The sequence below is a fragment of the Cervus elaphus genome, chromosome 20 (assembly GCF_910594005.1).
Source record: "Cervus elaphus chromosome 20, mCerEla1.1, whole genome shotgun sequence".
Classification (NCBI taxonomy): domain Eukaryota; kingdom Metazoa; phylum Chordata; class Mammalia; order Artiodactyla; family Cervidae; genus Cervus; species Cervus elaphus.
Window position 1 is genome coordinate 80347250 of NC_057834.1, and position 17884 is coordinate 80365133.

Here is a 17884-nt window from a genome sequence, read left to right on the forward strand (position 1 = left end):
TAAGTTTTAAATAACAAAAATGCAGGTTGAACAACTAATGTTTGCTTTGTTTTTTAGGGACATTTAGGATTAATGGGACCTGCTGGAGAACCTGGAATTCTAGGATATAGGGTAAGTATTTCTAATTGGAAATAAGAAATGTATATTTGCATAAAAACATTACATAAAGATGTCATCCCAAATATACAAATTCAGATGAAATCTCCTGATAATGCTTTCTAGCATATTTAGACATCAGGCTCCTATACAGTGAATCCTATTTTTCTTTCAGAATTAGTGCAATATCTAATGGCATAGCCATGATAGTATTATGTAGAGCACATACTAATGATATGGGGATTTTCTACTTGTCCTTCTCTTAGGGCCGTGAAGGTCAACCAGGACTTTCTGGGTTGCCAGGACCTAAAGGAGAAAAGGTGTGTATGTTTATATTGACTTTTTAATCCTAAAAGTAAATATTGAATGCATGTGTTCTTTCTGAAAGTATACTGGAAACATTTTCAATGAATAAAAGAAGTACTTTTCAACTTGGGAAGTATTGTAGATTCTAGAAGAAAAATAAATATAAAGGGAGAAATATTTAAAATAATTAAGAAGTCTTTGATGAATAGTTTCAAGATTGAGGTGAAACGATATATGTTACAGTACTTTGCAACCTGTAAAACTAATGTTAATTTGCCTATTGAAAGAGATTGTGAGACTCTAGATTAAATGACTAACTATAGTACATTTATGGTAAAATTTTTATGAATTAAGAATAACTACAACAGTACTCCTCTTGATTTGTAATATTGTTGGAAAACTGACACTGAGAAAATTAGTAAGCTGCTTTTTATGTAATTACAAGAGGTTGACACTTCCAAAGAGAACGATATATGAATTACAACTGTGGATAAGGTATCATGTGCTAAGTTTTGTAGATAAAACTTTTTCATTTAAAAAAGATAAAACCAGATTGCATATTTTATAACCTATTAGAAATAATAGGCTTAATTTTTTAAAATTTATTTCATTAATTTAACTTTATTTATAAATCATCTTCATTGTAGGGTTATCCAGGAGAAGATAATACAATCCTAGGACCACCTGGGCCTCGAGGTGAACCAGTAAGTTTTTTTCTAAAATTATTTTGATGTTTTAAGATAAAAAGCAGTTCGTACAATAGATTCATAGCACCAGTTACATCTTTTTAAGAAGTTTTTTTTGTTTGTTTTTAGTTTTATAACATGGTTTTATATGACAGCAGTACTTGCAGTCATATAATCTAAATAGGAAAACTGTATATACAGGTCAAGATCCTTAGCATTATATAGAAGTTTATTATTGGAACTTTCAAATCTAATTTCCAGCATTAAATTCATGATAACAACTTTTTACAAAGATTATCAAAATATTACATACTCTAGGCATTTAGGGCAGATATTTATACATCAAATTCAGATTTATATCTAAAGTATGTTTAAAAATCTGATCTGTGTCCTTGTTTATAGTAGTTTATACACAGTTACCAAATGATTTCAAAATTCATCTAACTAGTTATTAGAGCCAATATTTTTTAAAGATTATTAATCTGTAACCTTCTAATTACGCATTTTAAAGACTAGCTGTAACCATGATTTTTTTAAAAGTAGCTCTTCTATCTTTGATTATCGGAATAACTGTCTCTATGTTCATACAAAACAGTGTGCAGGATATATATAAATCAAATGAATAGTGCAAAAATGCCTGGTTCACAGAAATAAATATAATTGGTTAAATTTTCCATATTTCACATGTCATATAAGATAAAAGAATCCTAAAACAGAAGAATCAGAATATACAGTCACTCCCAATATTTTGACCTGACTCCTTGGAAATCATTGAAAAGTATACTCTGTTTTAGAAATAGGAAAAATTCTAGAGTTTTTCCAGGTAAATCAAACCAATCTCACACAGAGGCAAACTCATCTATAAAAATATATAAAATGTTATTGTCAGAAATCAACAAAAAATGAAAAGACACCTACTGAATAGAAGAAAATTCTTGCAAATGATATGACCACTAAGGGACTAATATCCAAAATATATAAACATTTCATAATTTCATAAACATTTCAATAGCAAAAAAAAAAAAAATCCAATTTAAAAAATGGGCAGAAGACCTGTATAGACATTTTTCCAAAGAAAACATACAGATGGCCAGCCAGGCACGTGAAGATACTTGACATTGTTAATCATCAGAGAAATGCAAATTAAAACCACAATGAGATAATCACCTCACACCTAGATGGCTGTCATCAAAAAGACCACAAATTACACATGTTGGTGAGGTGGTGCACTGTTGGTGGAAATATAAATTGGTGCATCTATATGCAAAACACTATGAGGTTTTTCAAACAACTAAAAATAGAACTGCGATATGACCCATAAATTCCATTCCTGGGTACATATTCAAAAAACAAAAACAGTAATCAGGAAAGATATATGCACCCCAATTCCATAGCAGCAATGTTTACCAAGATATGAAATCAGCTTAAACGTCCATCCAGAGAAGAATGAATGAAGAAGATGTAGTCATATATATATATGCACACACACACACACATATATACCCAGAAATATATACAATACTACTCATTTACCACAGTATGGGTAGACTAAGAGATAATTTTGCTAAGTGAAATAAATCAGACAGAGAAATAAAAATACTATGTGATATCACATATATAGAATCTAAAAAATGAAGCAGTAAATATAACAAAAAAGAAGCAGACTCACAGATATAGAGAACAAACTAGTGGTTAACAATGCAGAGGGAGAATGAGGGAGAGGCAAGATAAGGTTAAGGGATTAACAATTTACTGATGGGAGACATACTAATACATCTTTTGTTCAGGTCAGTTCAGTTCAGTTGCCCACCCAGTACTATCTGACTCTTTGCAACCCCATGGACTGCAGCACACCAGGTCTCCCTGTCCATCACCAACTCCTGCAGTTTACTCAAACTCATGTCCACTGAGTCGGTGATGCCATCCAACCATCTCATCCTCTGTCGTCCCCTTCTCCTCCTACCTTCAATCTTTCCCAGCATCAGGGTCTTTTCAAATGAGTCAGTTCTTCAGATCAGGTGGTCAAAGTACTGGAGTTTCAGCTTCAACATCAGTCCTTCCAGTGAATATTCAGGACTAATTTCCTTTAGGATGGACTGGTTGGATCTCCTTGCAGTCTAAGGGACTCTCAAGAGTCTTCTCCAACACCACAGTTCAAAAGCATCAATTCTTCAGCGCTCAGCTTTCTTTATAGTCCAACTCTCACATCCATACATGACTACTGGAAAAACCAAAGCTTTGACTAGATGGAACTTTGTCAGCAAAGTAATGTCTTTGCTTTTTAATATGCTGTCTAGGTTGGTCATAACTTTTCTTCCAAGGAGCAAGCGTCTTTTAATTTCATGGCTGCAGTAATCATCTGCAGTGATTTTAGAGCCCCCCAAAATAAAGTCTCTCACTGTTTCCATTGTTTCCCCATCTATTTACCATGAAGTAATGAGACCAGATGCCATTATCTGTTTTCTGAATGTTGAGTTTAAACCAACTTTTTCACTTTCCACTTTTACTTTCATTGAGAGGCTCTTTAGTTCTTCTTTGCTTTCTGCAATAAGAGTGGTATCATCTGCAAATCTGCAGTTATTGATATCTCTCCCGGCAGTCTTGATTCCAGCTTGTTGTTCATCCAGTCTGGCATTTCTCATGATGTACTCTGCATATAAGTTAAATAACCAGGGTAACAATATATAGCCTTGACATACTCCTTTCTGGATTTGGAACCAATCTGTTGTTCCATGTCCAGTTCTAACTGTTGCTTCTTGACCTGCATACAGATTTCTCATGAGGCAGGTCAGGTGGTCTGGTATTCCCATCTCTTTCAGAATTTTCCACAGTTTGTTGTGATCCACATAGTCAAAGGCTTTGGCATAGACAATAAAGCAGAAATAGATGTTTTTCTGGAACTCTCTTGCTTTTTTGATGATCCAACAGATGTTGGCATTTTGATCTCTGGTTCCTCTGTCTTTTCTAAATCCAGCTTGAACATCTGGAAGTTCATAGTTCATGTACTATTGAAGCCTGGCTTGGAGAATTTTGAGCATTACTTGCCTAGTGTGTGAGATGAGTGCAATTGTGCAGTAGTTTGAATGTTCTTTGGCATTGCCTTTCTTTGGGATTAGAATGAAAACTGACCTTTTCCAGTCCTGTGGCCACTGCTGAGTTTTCCAAATTTGCTGGCATACTGAGTATAGCACTTTTACAGCATCATCTTTTAGGATTTGAATTAGATCAACCGAATATCTACTCTATGTGAGTGATCACACCATTGTGATTATCTGGGCTGTGAAATTTTTTTTGTATAGTTCTTCTGTGTATTCTTGCCACCTCTTCTTAATATCTTCTGCTTCTGTTAGGTCCATAACATTTCTGTCCTTTATTGTGCCCATCTTTGCATGAAAAGTTTCCTTGGTATCTCTAATTTTCTTGAAGAGATCTCTAGTCTTTCCCATTCAATTGTTTTCTCTATTTCTTTGTACTGATCACTGAGGAAGGCTTTCTCATTTCTCCTTGCTATTCTTTGGAACTCTGCATTCAAATGGGTATATATTTCCTTTTCTCCTTTGCCTTTTGCTTCTCTTCTTTTCACAGGTATTATTAAGGCCTCCTCAGACAACCATTTTGCCTTTTTATATTTCTTTTTCTTGGGGATGGTGTTGATCACTGCCTCCTGTACAATGTCATGAACCTCCTTCCATAGTTCTTCAGGCACTCTGTCTATCAGATCTAATCCCTTGAATCTATTCATCATTCCCACTGTATAATTGTAAGGGATTTGACTTAGGTCCTATCAGAATGGTCTAGTGGTTTTCCCTACTTTCTTCAGTTTAAGTCTGAATTTGGCAATAAGGAGTTCATGATCTGAGCCACAGTCAGCTCCTGGTCTTGTTTTTGCTAACTGTATAGAGCTTCTCCATCTTTGGCTGCAAAGAATATAATCAATCTGATTTTGGTGTTGACCATCTGATGATGTCCATGTGTAGAGTCTTCTCTTGTTTTGTTGGAAGATGGTGTTAGCTATGACCAGTGCGTTCTCTTGGCAAAACTGTTAGCCTTTGCCCTGCTTCACTCTGTACTCCAAGGCCAATTTGCCTGTTGCTCCAGGTATTTCTTGACTTCCTACTTTTGCATTCCAGCCCCCTATAATGAAAAGGACATCTTTTCTGGGTGTTAGTTTTAGAAGGTCTTGTAGGTCTTCATAGAACTGTTCAACTTCAGCTTCTTCAGCATTACAGGTTGGGGCATAGGCTTGGATTACTGTGATATTGAATGGTCTGCCTTGGAAACGAACAGAGATCATTCTTTCATTTTTGAGATTGCATCCAAGTACTGCATTTCGGACTCTCTTGTTGACTATGATGGCTACTCCATTTCTTCTAAGGGATTCTTGCCCACAGTAGTAGGTATAATGGTCATCTGAGTTAAATTCACCCATCCAGTCCATTTTAGTTTGCTGATTTCGAAAATGTCGACGTTCACTTTTGCCACCTCCTGTTTGACCAATTCCAATTTGCCTTGATTCATGAACCTAACATTCCAGGTTCCTATGCAATATTGCTCTTTTCAGCATCAGACTTTACTTCCATCACCAGTCACATCCACAACTGGGTGTTGTTTTTGCTTTAGCTCCATCTCCTCATTCTTTCTGGAGTTTTTTTCTCCACTGATGTCCTGTAGCATATTGGACCCCTACTTACCTGGGGAGTTCATCTTTCAGTGTCCTATCTTTTTGCCTTTTCATACTGTTCATGGGTTTCTCAAGGCAAGAATACTGAAGTGTTTTGCCATTCCCTTCTCCAGTGGGCCATGTTTTGTCAGAACTCTCCACCATTACCCATCAGTCTTGGGTGGCCCTACATGACATGGCTCATGGTTTCATCAAGTTAGACAAGGCTGTGGTACATGTGATCAGATTGGTTAGTTTTTTGTGATTGTGGTTTTCAACCCTCTGATGGAGAAGGATAAGAGGCTTCTGGAAGCTTCCTGATGGGAGAGACTGACTGAGGGGGAAACTGGGTCTTGTTTGATTGGTGGGGCCATGCTCAGTAAACCTTTAAGTATCTTTTGTTACCTATTATTGACCAGATACATTTCAGTATTCACAGGTATTAGTTTCTGCAAAGATCCCCTGGTCAATAAAAGGTACAGACTACTGTGTGTTAAATAAGCTACAAGGATATATTGCACAACACAGGGAATATAGTCAGTGTTTTAACTGTAAATGAAGTACAACCTTTAAAAATTGTGAATCACTATGTTGTGCACCTAAAAACTTACTTACTATTGTACATCAGCTATACCTCAATTGAATAAAAGGAATTCCAAGTTACTCCATAAGTTATATAAATTTAAGAAGTAAATTGTTAAGAGACAGAACGATGTCTAAAAATTCTGTATCAAATACATTCTAAATGTCTCTAAACCTCTGAGAGACAATAATATGGAAACAGTATAGATATTTAAAAGTACAAAGAAAAATATGGGCAAGTAGAATAGAAAAGTGCTCTTTTCCCCCAGATTCATGTATTCCATGTTCAAAGAATGTCACTGAAATATAATAAATGTATTACACAGCTAGCATAATAATAGTCATTTTATTAGTAGACTTGAGACAGGTATGAAAATTAGACCAAGAATATTCTAAGTAATTAAATCAAAGTCAGAGATTTTTGTCTTTATATTATGTCTAATATCTTTATTCACATAGATGTAAGCTTTTTATCCATAATAAGTGTTATGGTTCTGATGATAATTTCTTTTGAGCTTTTTTTTGGATAGTTGGTCCTAATATGTGATAATTGGTTTTTCAAGTGCATTTTAGAATAAGTAGTTTGAACTGCTTATCATATCAAAGGATTTTATATTAGAAATGTTTAGAAAAAGTTAAAAGTAGGGCTTCCCTGATAGCTCAGTTGGTAAAGAATCCACCTGCAATGCAGGAAACCCCGGTTCGATTCCTGAATCAGGAAGATCCACTGGAGAAGGGATAGGCTACCCACTCCAGTATTCTTGGGCTTCCCTTGTGGCTTAGCTGGTAAAGAATTTGCCTGCAACGTGGGAGAACTGGGTTCAATCCCTGGGTTGGGAAGATCCCCTGGAGAAGGAAAAGGCTACCCACTCCAGTATTCTGGCCTGGAGAATTCCATGGTCTGTATTGTCCATGGGGTCACAAAGAGTCAGACACGAGTGAGTGACTTTCACAAGTTTATTTGTTTCTGCCTCAAGAATTAAAATGAGTAAGTGTAATTTCTTTAGGTCAATTTATATCTTAATATTTAAGATTTTGCAGATTAAAGAATAGACAATATAATTTCTAATGAAGAATGATAAAGTAGAATTAGCTCTTAGATACTTTTAAAAAGGTGATGAAATATAATATTTTCTAATTAATGCAATTGATTAAGTGCATTAATCACTTAATTAATGGCTGAGTGGTCCTGCTTAAATTGTTTTCAATCATTTTAACATTCAGTACAAATGCAAGTTATTTTGATATCTTTTATAACATACTTTACTCATCTGAAAATTCACATTGTTACCTTGGACTTCATTTTGTCAGTATTTCTTCTAGCAGAATAATTCTGAGATTGTCTTTAAATAACCAGTGTTTATGGTGTTCTTCATGTTGTTGAATTCAATATCCTGAAATTATCTGAAGGTGAGAGTGAAGAGTGTTCGTCTCTCAGTTATGTCTGACTCTTTGTGATCCCGTGGACTATAGCCCTCCAGGCTCCTCTGTCCATGGAATTCTCCAGGCAAGAATACTGAAGTGGGTAGCCATTCCCTTCTCCAGGAGATCTTCCCAACCCAGGGATTGGAACCTGGGTCTCCCACATGGCAGGCAGATTCTTTACTGTCTGAGAGTGGAACTAAACAAGTTATTGTACATTTGATTTCATATTTTTACAGAAAAAAATATTCCACATTAACTATTTCATCTGTGTTCTCAAATACTTAGATACATTGATTGTTCCTGCGTGTGGTCTCTCTAGGGTCCAATGGGAGAACAAGGAGAGAGAGGAGAGCCTGGAGCAGAGGGATATAAGGTAATTCCTATAAATTTCACACCTTTCTTCTGAATATGAATAGGTTTCCCTGTGGTTCTGCTCAGTTGCAAATGAAAATAAGCATCATTGAGATAATTAGTAATATCTTACGTTTTTGATCCTAGAAGAAGCTCTTTGTATTTTCTGTTCCTTCTTTCTAAAATTATCTTCATCTCCTTCCATTGCTGCTTTGTCTCATCATTCAGATCTCACCTGAAATATTACTTTTGAGAGGGCTTCTCTAACTGCCCTTTCTATCCACCACTTTATATCTTATTACTCTATTTATTTTATGGCATTTAATGTTATCCAAATTATCTTACCACCTTTTTATACACTCATTTTTTGTCTATTGTCTACATCCCTTAAGAAAATATAATATCCATGAGAATAAGACTGACATGTTTTTCATCATTATATCCCCAACTTTGAGAACACAAATTTCCTACTATGTAGTAGAAGTTCATTAGAGACTTGTCAAGTGGATAAACACCATTATATTCTTATGTCAATTCTTATCCTCTTCTATTCTTAAAAGGATTTTTAGAGACAAGCTGTATTGCTCAAATTATATTCGACTATGGAGAGAATTTATTCAGTGTCATTATTTATTAGCATATTTGTGTTGAGGATGTTCTGTATTCCTGCCCTGTATTTCTTCCATTTCTGTTTATAATGTCATATACTAAATAAAATATATATACTAATGTCAAATACTAAATAAAATATATATATATATCTTCCATTTCTGTTTATAATGTCATATACCAAATAAAATGGTCATTTGTTAACTCTCTCCCTATACCTCCTATCTTTTTCCTTTGCTCACAACATTATCTGCTTGCTCACAAAATTACATAATCTTTACTTACATAAATCCTGTCTACCCTTTATAATCTAATTCATACTCCCTTTTCTACTGTCTAACAGCAAGCTTTCCCTCTAATCTAGTCCTATAGTATTTATTGGTTATAAAAGTCATTCAATACAAATATTTTACAATCTTCTGCTACTATCATTTTTGCTAATTGTTTTTAATGTGTAGATATCTTAGCTCCTCAATTTGAATATGACTTCTTTTTTTTCTTGTATAATATTTGTTTTAAGCCCTGTACATAATAGTATATAATATGTTGTTGTTCAGTCATAAGTCGTGTCCAACTGTCTGAGACCCCCATGGACTGCAGCACACCAGGCTTCCCTGTCCTTCACTATTTCCCAGAGTTTGCTCAAACTCATGTCCATTGATCAACAGTGCCATCCAACCATCTCATCCTCTATCGCCCCCCTTCTCCTTTACTTGAAATTAGCTTTTCTTTGGGTTGAGAAGCCAACTCACAGCTTTCAGCATAATTTGAGAAGCTCCTTAAACTTCTTTGACTTTTTCTGTGCTAACTTCTCTACACGTTCTTAGGAAAATCAGGTTCTTATAATATCTTCTTTTGACTTCTACCAACTACAACCAGTAACTATCAGCATGGCAAACAAACAGCTAATTATTCTGTTGGAAGGGAAAGAATCTCTTCTTTACCTGGCTGGGAGAAGAAAAATCCTGCCCCTGTTTTTCTGGATAGTCCCTAGATTCTTTAGAAATCCTTCATCAGAGGTAAGTTTTTCCCTAGGATGGCTGTAGAATCTGGTTCTCCTTTAGTCCATAGAGTGCTGATGAAGTCTTCGGTCATGGATGTTTTACCACTTAATGTGATATACATTTTCTTGTTTGTCTTATTCCATCTTGTTTCTTAGGCTTTAAGAGTCATTTTGTCATTTGTTGATGGATCTATTTTAAAAAGCCATTAAGTGCCAGTCAGTCACAATAACTTCATTACTTAGACATCTCAAAGTCATGAAATACCCACACTTGTACCCTGCCACATTTTCCCAAGCACATGTTCAATTCAAACAGTGGAACTATGCTTTATTCAGAGTTAGATCATTCTGTTATACCCTTACGTGATACTTTTAAATGATTGCCTTTCTGTATAGGCATTGTAGACATAACCATTTCACTCTAGTAAACAGATGGTCAGAATTATTATAAGCTTCTTTCAATTGTGCTCAAATGCACATAGCATAAAATTTACCATTTTAACCATTTTAAAATGGTATAATTTAGAGACATTTACTATATTGGCAATATTGTACAATTATCACACATTGCCTAGGTCTAGAACATTTTCATCACCCCCCAAAAAAAAAACTGTGCTTGTTAAACAGTCATTCTACTTCTCCCAAGCTCTGGAAACCACTACTCTGCTTTCTATCTCTACCAAATTATCTATTCTGTATCTTTCATATAATTGGGATCATAAAATATATAGCCTTTTGTGTCTGGCTTCTTTCACTTTACACAGTGTTTTCAAGATTCATCCATGTTGTAAAATATGTCAGTACTTCATTCCTTTTTATGGTTGAATAATCACCAAGCTTTTAAAAACACTTTTATATTCACAAATATTCTTTTTTTTTTTTTAGTAAGGATATCACTATATTTATTCTCATTCAGGCAATTTTTCTATAACTTCAATAGTTTCCTCTCGAAACATAAGAACAAAAGAATCCCAAAGCTCAGAACTGGATCACTTGGCCCTTTCTCTTCTTACCTCCTCTGAGTTCAAAATGCTTGCACCTCTTAATGGCCAGCATCCTCTTGGATCTGCAGCTGGAAAAATATGGAACGCTTCACAAATCTGCATGTCATCCTTGCACAGGGGCCATGCTAATCTTCTCTGTATCATTCCAATTTTAGTATATGTGCTGCCGAAGCGAGCACCACAAATATTCTTAAAGTTATGATAAACTCATGATTTTCCTGTTGGAGAAAAAAGATGGAATGGATAATGAATATTTTGCTTTCGTCTGGCTATGAACAACTGAAAGACATTTTGAAACCCTTATCACCATCCTTTGTTCTTTTTTTCCTCTTGAAGAAACTGAGACTCACAAAAGTCAAGTATCTCATTCATTATTATCAGTAAATATAACTAGTCATCACTATATGTGATATGTTTTATGTGTTACATATAACTAAATGTCTTCTCATTCAGCATTTATTTTAGTGTCTTCCATGGACCAGGAAGGAGCCCTGAATGTAACATGGAGCATTCAACACACAGTCTTTGACTCCATGGACATCACATATAAAAAATAAGAATATTTAATCAGTATCAAAGCGGATATAGTAAAATATTTGCCATCCAGAAAACTACACATCACGTATGTCAAGATAAATTCACTTGAGGCTTGATAGAGAGCCAGAGGACATGGTATGAATAAGAACATTATACTGTTAATATTCACTTTTTAAAAGTGTGGGCAGAAACACATAAATATCTAAGATTAAGTCAACCTAAACTTATATGAGACAAAGCCCTAGAAATAAGTTGAATAAATTATGTTCTACCTTAAATTCCTTTTTACTTTCGTTTGGCAAAGGTCATAGAAATTTTTGCATACAATAAAAGAACTACTAATCCTATCCTCACTAGGTCTTCAGTCCTTAGCATTAGATATACACATCCAAATAGCTACTAGACAGCATCACAGGTACCTCAGACTCAGCATGTCCCAGTCCAAATCTGATCCTCCTCTTTTTATGTCTTTAATTCAGTGAATAGTACCAGCAGCAGACATCCAGATGTCTAGTGAACTGATCTTCCCTCTTTCTATCTCTCTCTGTCTCTTTTTCGCTCTCTGTCTCTCTTGCTTTCTCTTTTCTCTCACCTCTCCCTCCTCATTCTCCCCTCTCTCTATCCTCTCATCTCTCAACTTCAATTGGCCACTTCTTTTAACCTTTTATGTATCTCTGGAGTCTATCCACTTTGCCCTACTTTAGGGTTTCATCATGTTTTGCCTGCATTCTTTTAACAGTTCACTAATTTGACTCACTATCCACAGTCACAGCTCTTTTAAATCCATTCTCCACTTAACATGTTGTGTTAGATGAATCTCCATTCATTCTCCCATGCTATTCCTCTGCAGAATGCCTTCCTTTTTCTTTACCGCCTGGAAAACTCATCCTTTAAACTTCAGCTTCCCATATAAAATCATCTCTTATGATTTTATAATCATCATATATAATCATCACTTTCCATATAAAATCGTCTCCAGGCTCCCTTTGATCATCCAACCCCTCCCACTACTAACATCACCAGAAAAAAAATCAATCACTTCCCGTAATCTTGCCCACATAACTTCATAATAATATTTACTGCAGCGTATTTAATTCTTACCACTGTAGAAAAATAATTTGTCAGTTTTTATTGAGATGGAAAGAGCCAAAGGAGCTATAGTGGAGCTCCTAGGAAACAAGTTTGTTTTTCCTAAGGTTTGCATCCAAACATCACAAACCCTATAAGAGGCAGTTGGTTCTTCTATAATCATTCTAAAAGGTCTCTGTAAAACTGCAGCTAGAATGGTGACAAAGCCATGATAGACCATGATGGTTTGGAGTTTTGTAGTTGACTCAGTATGGTTACACTTAGTTCACTTTGTAATCCCATCTCTTCACCAATTGCTTCTCTCCTGAGCTGGCTTTATAAGTGACCTACAATAATTGTATTTACTTAAATGAAACTCCCCCTTGGTTGACCTGATTCTGTTACTTGCTGATCCTGGTCATGTTTTGTTGATAAGAGTCATGCTGTTTGTTGGTAGTCATCCTTTTCTCTTTAGTTATGACTGTGTGCTATTTATAGAAAGTTTTCCAAATCAGCCTTTATCTCTTGCATCTGTTTTCTCCCTTAAACAGGATTTGTTTACTTTATCAGGAAGTTGAATCTTAAAACCATAAACATTTACGCTGCAGAATGCAAACAAAAAAGACTTCAACTGATCTTGCTGTGAGAATAAATCATTAGCCTTAGGTAATCCCTTCTCCTCCTAGCCCAGAAAGGAGATGAGCCTGATAACTGTCCTTCCTATGGCATCCTTTCTGTAATATACAGGAAGAAAGGAATCTGAAGTGGACAGTGGGGAAGGGGATAAAAGAGGTTACATGTGGAATTCTTCCTGCATAACTGTTACCTGACATGCCCCTAGGTTGTTGTTAGTTTCTGTTTGCACACTTGAAAAATGTGGTAGGTCAGCATTCCTTTCTAGGAGAACTGGGCTGATGACAGATTGCTAGAGTCAGAGTCACTTGATGTCTTGGCATATGCAGTGACAACCACCAGTCTTCAACTCAGTAAATCTACTATCTAAAAGGCTGTGACCTTAATTTGTAAAAGTGGAGACCATAGAACACTGGAAAAAAGATTGAAAAAGACATTTGCTTTCGAACTCTTTATTCACTAGTTATTTACTATGTTAGTTTCCTGAGCCTGCCATAACAGATTACCACAAACCAGGTGGCTTAAAATGACAGAAATTTATTCTCTCATGATCCTGGAAGCCAGAAATCCAAAAGCAAGATATGAACAGGGTTGTGCTCCCATTATTGGCTCTAGGAAAGAACCTTTCTTGCTTCTTCCAGCTTCTGGTAGCTAACAACATCTTGTGGCTGCATCACTCTATCCTCTGCTCACCTTCACATGACCTTCTCATTTGTATCCTTCTCTTTCTCTGTGTCTCTTACACGGACAACTGTCAGTGGATTTGGGGCCCACATGGATAATCCAGAGAGCTTCCCAGATGGCATTATGGTAAAGAACCCACCTGCTAATGCAGAACACAAGAAATACAGGCTTGATCCCTAGGTCGGGAAGATCTCCTAGAGGAGGAAATGGCAACCCACTCTAGGATTCTTGCCTGGATAATCCCATGGACAGAAGAGCCTGGAGGGCTATAATCCAGAGGGTCACAAAGAGTCCAGTAAAATCTCCTTCTGAAATACTTAATGTGATGATATCTGCAAAGACCCTTTTCTCCAAATAAGATCACATTCACAGGTTTTGAGGATTAGGGCATAGACATCTTTTGGCAGACCTATATTAACCCATATGGAAAAAACCTCTATACTCTTTCTTAGTCATCATTATATCCAGTGGCTGTTATGTTCTATACTATTTCTAAGAGAGAATCGTTACCTCTGTAATATTTAAATTGAATTTTGCAACATTCTGCTACTACTTTAAGTGATACTTGGAGAAGGAAATGGCAGCCCACTCCAGTATTCTCTTGCCTGGAAAATCCCATGGACAGAGCAGTGTAGCGGGTTTACGTCCATGGAGTCGCGAAGAGTCGGACACGACTGAGCGACTTCACTTCCACTTTATGTGATGCTACTCTATCCTCTAAGTTGTATGTCTTTATGTATTCTAATAATATATCCTTTTCTCTTCATAGGGCCATGTGGGTATACCAGGACCAAGAGGTGCCACTGGACAGCAAGGGCCCCCAGTATGTTTTGAAAGCATTCTTTGTAACATTAATGTTAACATATGTTATTTGGTCTCTACTTTATATGTGATTTCTCTTTTGATTCCTGTTAAAGGGTGAGCCAGGTGACCAGGGTGAACAAGGACTAAAAGGAGAGAGAGGATCTGAAGTAAGTTGAAATCATTTAAGACAATTTGAAATGTATTGCTGGCTTGAGAAAGCAAGGACACAGGGAGTTGCTGTTCATTATAACTTAAATGATCATTCACCCTTTCAGAACAAGAATCACATGGGCCTCTAAACAATGTGTTTGTCAATAATTGTGCTAAAGCATCATTATTGATTAATTTATGTGTTTTGACTGCCCTCCAGATTTCCCTTTACCAGCAGACTATTCTGGTTTTTAGAAAATTGCCTAGACTTATCCCAAACTAACTGTCCTTCTTTGGGGTTTTAGGTAGAAATAACAACTAGCCTTAAAGCCAGTATTGCTAAGTGAAAATTTAGCAGTCATGCTTATATAGTTGCTGTAGTAAAATAGGGGTATAAATCACTGGTATATGACACAGAGTCAAAATTGGCTTAAAAGATTTTTTTTTTCCCATAGCACAAGTCAATTATTTGTTATCAACAAACTAAAAATCTATTATTACTGAATTTAGCCATCTCCTTCCCTGTATCAGAATAGATGTTGCTTCAACCTTACATATGGAGAAGGAAATGGCAACCCACCCCAGTATTCTTGCCTAGAAAATCCCATGGACAGAGCAGCCTGGCGGGTTCTAGTTCATGGAGTCGTAAGAGTTGGACACGACTGAGCAACTGAACACACACACACACCCTTACAAAACAACTGGATTTGTAATTTGTAGCATCAGTTCATCGCTACCCAACTTTTCATTCAGCCTTATTAAAAAAAAAAAAAATGCGGAGAAAGAATACAGCTGTCTCATTCACTTAGAAGTTGTAATACCCAAATTGGAAAAAGCAGTGGAAAAATCTGTGAACCTAGAACACTACTAATGCTTTCATGTGACTTCCTTATGCTTGCTTTAAGTAGCTAAGGATGAACATGCGCTCCCAAGGTTTGATCCTAAAATTTCTAATCCTTTACAGTTAGTACTTTCATTTTCTTGGTGTTTTCTTTTTGCTTTTTGACGTATCCCAGAAAGAATAAAATTTTTTTTGCTGTTTCTTCATATCTGTTAAAATTATACCAATGAAAATAAAATAGTCTCACTAGATCACTGCACCTCCAGTCTATATAGTCAGCCTTCCCAGGTATTAGAGCTGAAAAGTGCTGAGGAGCCGTGGTTTAAATTCTGTATAATCCGTGAGAACTGGTTCTTTTCCCACTATGGGCGATGCTGGCATACAGTCTGAGGTTACACTAAAAACCCTTATGCAATTTCAGATAGGAGCGGTTGTTACCAAAATATCACTGACTGTTACTCACTAGGGTCACTTTGAATAGCCAGATGGATCCTGGGGAATAACCGGCATCTTATTTCTGTAAAGCTTTAAATGTGTTTTTTAGATTTGGAAAGGGCCCTTTAAAATCATTTGGACAGCCCTCTCATCTTTCAAATGAAGTAGTTCAGGTCCCAAAGAGATTTATGAGTTACTAAGATCACAAAACTGGTTACAACAAAACCAACATTAGAAACTTTATTTCTTGACTCCCATTATTACACAGAAGCCTTCTTTTATAGATTAAATTAAATATTAATTTTACTTAACCAACTGATTGATTCATTAGTCTCTCAGATATGAAACTGTGGACAACTATTAAAAAAATTGGAGCAAGTCAAGTCAAAACCAATTGCAAACCACTACATTTTTTAGAGACTTTCATAATGCAAATGTAGTGAACTGTCCCATAATGGCTTTCAAATACAGAGACTCAAGCCAAAATTTTATTTTCTTCCCAAAACAAAATTCCAGATTTTAGTGAGTTGAAATTTCTTGGTTAAAAAGAGTATGAGTCTTACTTCTCTAAGTCTGAGTTTGTATTTTAAAGCTACCCTCTCTAACAAAGTTAGAACTAGCAAAGTATTGAGATGACTATTCTTCAGCTTCATTTAAATAAAAAACAAATGAGTGTTTGGATAGTAATGGCACATTTAAAATTTTCTGTTATCTAAAGAATTAGATTACCTACTTTTGTAGTCTGTGAAGTGGTACAATTCCAGTGAATTGAAAGCTGTTTTAAATGGATCTGATTTCAAAAGGGTCATTCTATTTTTCAAAGCTAGGCAGACAAAAGAGCACAATTCTGCATATACTCTAAAGACTATATATGAATTCATTCACCTTTCCTATTATGAAAACAGGAAAGTCTGTTTGATTTATGAGATACTTAAATTTAAATAAAATAATATGAGTAAGTTGTTTGAAAAGAGCATAGAATGCTTCTAGCTTTATTGCATTTGAATTTGGGGCATTGGTGGAAGAGTGACATTTCTCACCCTTTTTATGACACCAACTGAATTAATCACCTACTAACACCTTCTATTTTTTCTTTGTCTTTGGCCCAGTCTTTAATTTCCTACTGAACAGACCACCTCTGTGTAGGATTAATATTTAGTAATATTTGGCTCTTAATTTAGTTATAAGAATACCTAGCGATTCCAAATTCAAGGCTTTTTTAAATGCACAAATTCAAAAAAATACCAGTCTTTTACACTTTGTTGACCTTTATGTATTTTAAACTTCCATTGCAAGTCTGTGGTTCCTCTAACTGGCCTACTTCATTTTAGTTATGATGACAATAATTGTCATAAGGAAACTGTTCATGAATTGAGCAACTAAAAACAGCAGAGACTATTTTGCTATTTTTATACACTTTATGTTCAGTAGGTAGGTTTCTGCCACAATTTTACCATTAAAAGTAGCAAAAGTATTCTTTAAAAATAATTTGCATAGCCATAATTTTCCTTTAGTGTTATTCTGTTGGGAGCTACTTCCTCATACCTATCCAAGTATTAATAACTAATATTCTAAATCTAATTTTCACAATGATAGATCCATATATATAGGTTTTAGAATACAGTATTTACCTGTTCTGAAATAATTCCCAACATAATAGCCACCCCAAAACATAATTGATTTGTGATGGTCAATGAATGTCTTTGTTTTTATTTTGTTATTTGAATGTTTGGAATAAAACACTCATATATATGTATAGCATATCTGAACCTTAAGCCATAAACTCAGATACACTAAAAGTATAAGTTTATGTTCTTTGTAATGGAACTTAATTTCTGTTCTGAGTGCCCTTCCTGGCCTGTGGTAGAAACCTAATTGATGGAAATTTAGTCAATTGATTGCCTTTAACTCTGTCCACTCAGATGTCTTACATTTGATTCAGAGAGTTTTCCCCATTCATTGTCTTTTCAAATATGCAGTTACACTCCGGGTGGCAATGGTAGGGAAGAG

General features: G+C 35.5%; 1 protein-coding gene and 1 non-coding gene across 9 annotated transcripts in view; one reads left to right on the forward strand and one right to left on the reverse strand.

The window, feature by feature from the left end:
- COL24A1 (collagen type XXIV alpha 1 chain) overlaps window positions 1–17884 on the forward strand; it is a 382349-nt gene that overhangs the window by 284540 nt on the left and 79925 nt on the right. For all 8 annotated transcript variants that reach the window (XM_043877542.1, XM_043877547.1, XM_043877541.1 and 5 more), the window contains 6 exons: window positions 58–111; window positions 363–416; window positions 1050–1106; window positions 8075–8128; window positions 14414–14467; window positions 14562–14615. In XM_043877542.1, the coding sequence (XP_043733477.1) occupies window positions 58–111; window positions 363–416; window positions 1050–1106; window positions 8075–8128; window positions 14414–14467; window positions 14562–14615 (327 nt within the window). The remainder of the gene's footprint in view (window positions 1–57; window positions 112–362; window positions 417–1049; window positions 1107–8074; window positions 8129–14413; window positions 14468–14561; window positions 14616–17884) is intronic.
- Window positions 10795–10901, reverse strand: LOC122678459. Its single transcript, XR_006336131.1, has one exon. It is a non-coding gene; the product is annotated as a U6 spliceosomal RNA (small nuclear RNA).